Below are 2,884 nucleotides of genomic sequence, written 5' to 3' on the forward strand. Positions count from 1 at the left end.
ACACGCCCCCAGCACGTGCGCCCGCGCAGCTCCGCAACCGGAGTGGGGTCGCGCGCATCCACGCGGCTTCGGCTCCGCCCGGCCCGCCGCCACTCTGCCAGCCAATGGCGTCACGAGGGGTCTCCTGACCCGCCCCCCAACGCTGCCGGCCAAAGGCGCCGGAGGAGTCGCTCTTCCACTCCTCCTCTCCCGCTGCACCCCGCCCCCGACGCTGCCGGCCAATGGATTCACTAGGCGTCTCCCCCAATCCTGCCTGCCCCCCCCCACCATGCTTCCAGCCAATGGCGAAGCGAGGCATAGCGCAACGGGAACCGATTAGCGCACCACGCTGCCGGCCAATGGCGCCCCGAGGCATATTCTGACCCGCCCCGCACACCTCGCTGCCGGCCAATGATGCCCCGGGTCGTCTCCCGACCTCGCTCCGCCCACCCCGCTGCTGGCCAATGGCGCCACGAGGCATCTCCCGGCCCTGCTAGGTCCGGTCGATGTAGCTTTTCCAGCTTTGTCTCGGTCCTTCTGCGCGCGTCAGCTCCCAGCTATCCGAGTGGCAGCCCTTGATTGGCGGTCGCGGCGCAGCCAATCGGAAGTGGGCACCTCACGTTTCGGCCACAGAAGAGGAAGTGCGGGTGCACGGGGTGTCAGTGAGTCGCGCGTCGGAGGAGCGGGGCCTTGAGTCGAGAACTGGGCAGCCGCCGCCATGCGGCCGGGGACTGTGCGCCTTCTCCTCCTGCTCCTGGCGCTTGCGCAGCTGCTGGCCGTGGCGTGTGCGCAGGAGCCGGACGCAGGTGAGCTGGCGGCTTGTGGGCAGGTGCTGGGGACGCCGCAGGTGAGCAGAGAGGGCGCGGGTGAGAGCACAGGTGAGCGGGCAGGTGAGCAGGGAGGGCACGACTGAGCAGACCAAGGAGGGGTGCTGGGGCGGGGCTGTCAAACGGGGTCCCGAGGAGGGCGCGCCCCGGAGCGCGAGGGCGTGAGGACCCGTGCGCGCATGGACGGCACCTGTACTTGTAGCACTTCGGTCGGCGGAATTGGAGCGAGCCGACCAAGGGTTCTGGGTTGAGTGAAGAAGGGACGCTGTTCGCGTCCTTTGGAGACCGGAGGCGCCATCCTTTTGGCTCGGGTGCAGGCCCTCCCGCGAGGCCCTGCGCAAAGCGGCCGCGCCGGCAGGACGGACACCCAGGATGTGGCCACAGGTCAGCGTCCCTGCCGCCTCTTTCTGACATGATCTAGCGGAACCAGGGAACTTTGAAAATTTGACGGAGAGCTTACTAGGAGATAGCGCGCTTTATTACTGCCCTGAACTGCCCTCCATTCTGCTCTTTCTGTTCATCACTAGTTTTTTCTTTGAGGGTTTGTGCCAAAGTAAATAAACCCGTTTTTCAGTATTCTTCTGCAGGGAAGCGCGAACTTTATACTCTTCAAACAGACTGAGTAACTTGTGTGTGCAGGTCACCCACCAGCTCAGAAGTCTTTACCCAAAGTGAAACCAGCACGTGATGGAAACACCTGTTTCTGCTAGTGTTGCCCACAAGTGTGTTTCAGGATCTTGGACGCCCCAGTCACCTGGGATGATTTCAGTGCGGACTCACAGAATATACTCAATCAGGAGGGCGGCAGGACTCTGTATTTTAAGTAGTTCCTTCTTGATTCCCAGGCAGAAGAAAATGAGAAGCACATTAAGTCTGAGGTCCGGTGTGGAGAGAAGGTATCTTTTGGAACTACATGTAGCCAATAATCAGAATAACTTTGTCTTCGTTTGGGTCCAGCAAACACGCTCGTCTCAGTTTCTTAGTGTTACTGTAACACAGATACCACAAGTGGGTGGTTTAAAGAATAGATGCAAATTTTCTACAGTTCGGGAGGGTAGAAGCCCTAATTCAGGGCACTGACTCTAGGGGAAGACTCTCTGTTGGCTATGGGGGAAGGTCCTTGTCTCAGGATCTCTTCTTCTGTTCCTTGGCGATCTTCTCTTCATGTGGCATTTTTTCCCTGTTTGTGGTTCTCATTTCTGTGCTGCTGCTTATATCTCAGAAGTGATTAGGTTTAGGATATGTCCTGTACCGATAGAGTCTCAATCGCTTGACAAACGTATCTTATTTCTGAAGGAGATTAATTCAGGTATACCAAAACCCGTTGCTAAGTCAATTCTGAGTTATAGCAACCTTGTAAGACAGAGTAGAACTGCCCCATAGGGTTTCCAAGGAGTGGCTGGTGGATTCAAACTGCCAGCCTTTTGGTTAGCAGCCAAATTCTTAACCACTGTGCCACCAGGGCCCCAGTTCAGGTATAGGGGTTACGATATTTTGGGGGACACAATTCAATCCATAACACTGCTTTTGGAGGGTTCTTGAGAGGCCTGGGGAGTGCAGCAAACTGGGGTGTACCTCCAGGGTGATGGGACGTGCAGGTGTATCTACCCTAGTGCCCGTGCTGTGGGTCAGAGATGGCTAATGCAGGAGAGATGGAGGGGGGCAGCTGCCTCTGGGGTGAGTCCAGGATGCCTGGGTTGTCAGGCTCCCAGGGAGTGTCCTCTGGGGCAGGGTGGGGCTTCCAGCCCATACCTTAATTCTTTTAACTCTGAGGGCATCCTGGTCTTTTCATTTCAGTAAATCAATAAAACAGGTATATTTGGGGGCTACACCACTTACCCCCACGCCAGATATTGTAAGCCGTGATCTTTTCCTGTTTTGTTTTGTTTTTTGTATTTCTTACATTTTAGGTTCAAACATCATAGTAGTATTTGGGCACCTAAATGTCTCCAAAATACAGTCACTAATAGAGCTCAGACTCTGATAACTCAAACCTCAGGTTGCCCGCCACCCCCTCCACTTCCTCCTTTCTCCCGCTCCATCTCCTCTGCCACCCCCTCCACTTCCTCCTTTCTCCC

General features: G+C 56.4%; 1 protein-coding gene across 1 annotated transcript in view; it reads left to right on the forward strand.

Annotated features, from left to right (window-relative positions):
• The first annotated feature begins 512 nt into the window (after positions 1–512).
• PDIA4 (protein disulfide isomerase family A member 4) overlaps positions 513–2,884 on the forward strand; it is a 13,940-nt gene continuing 11,568 nt past the window's right edge. The window contains exon 1 of the mRNA XM_004382351.2: positions 513–785. Coding sequence (XP_004382408.1) covers positions 698–785 — 88 coding nt within the window. The 5' untranslated portion in view covers positions 513–697. The remainder of the gene's footprint in view (positions 786–2,884) is intronic.

The sequence above is a fragment of the Trichechus manatus genome, unplaced genomic scaffold (genome assembly GCF_000243295.1).
Source record: "Trichechus manatus latirostris isolate Lorelei unplaced genomic scaffold, TriManLat1.0 scaffold00093, whole genome shotgun sequence".
In the NCBI taxonomy this organism is placed as follows: Eukaryota; Metazoa; Chordata; class Mammalia; order Sirenia; family Trichechidae; genus Trichechus; species Trichechus manatus.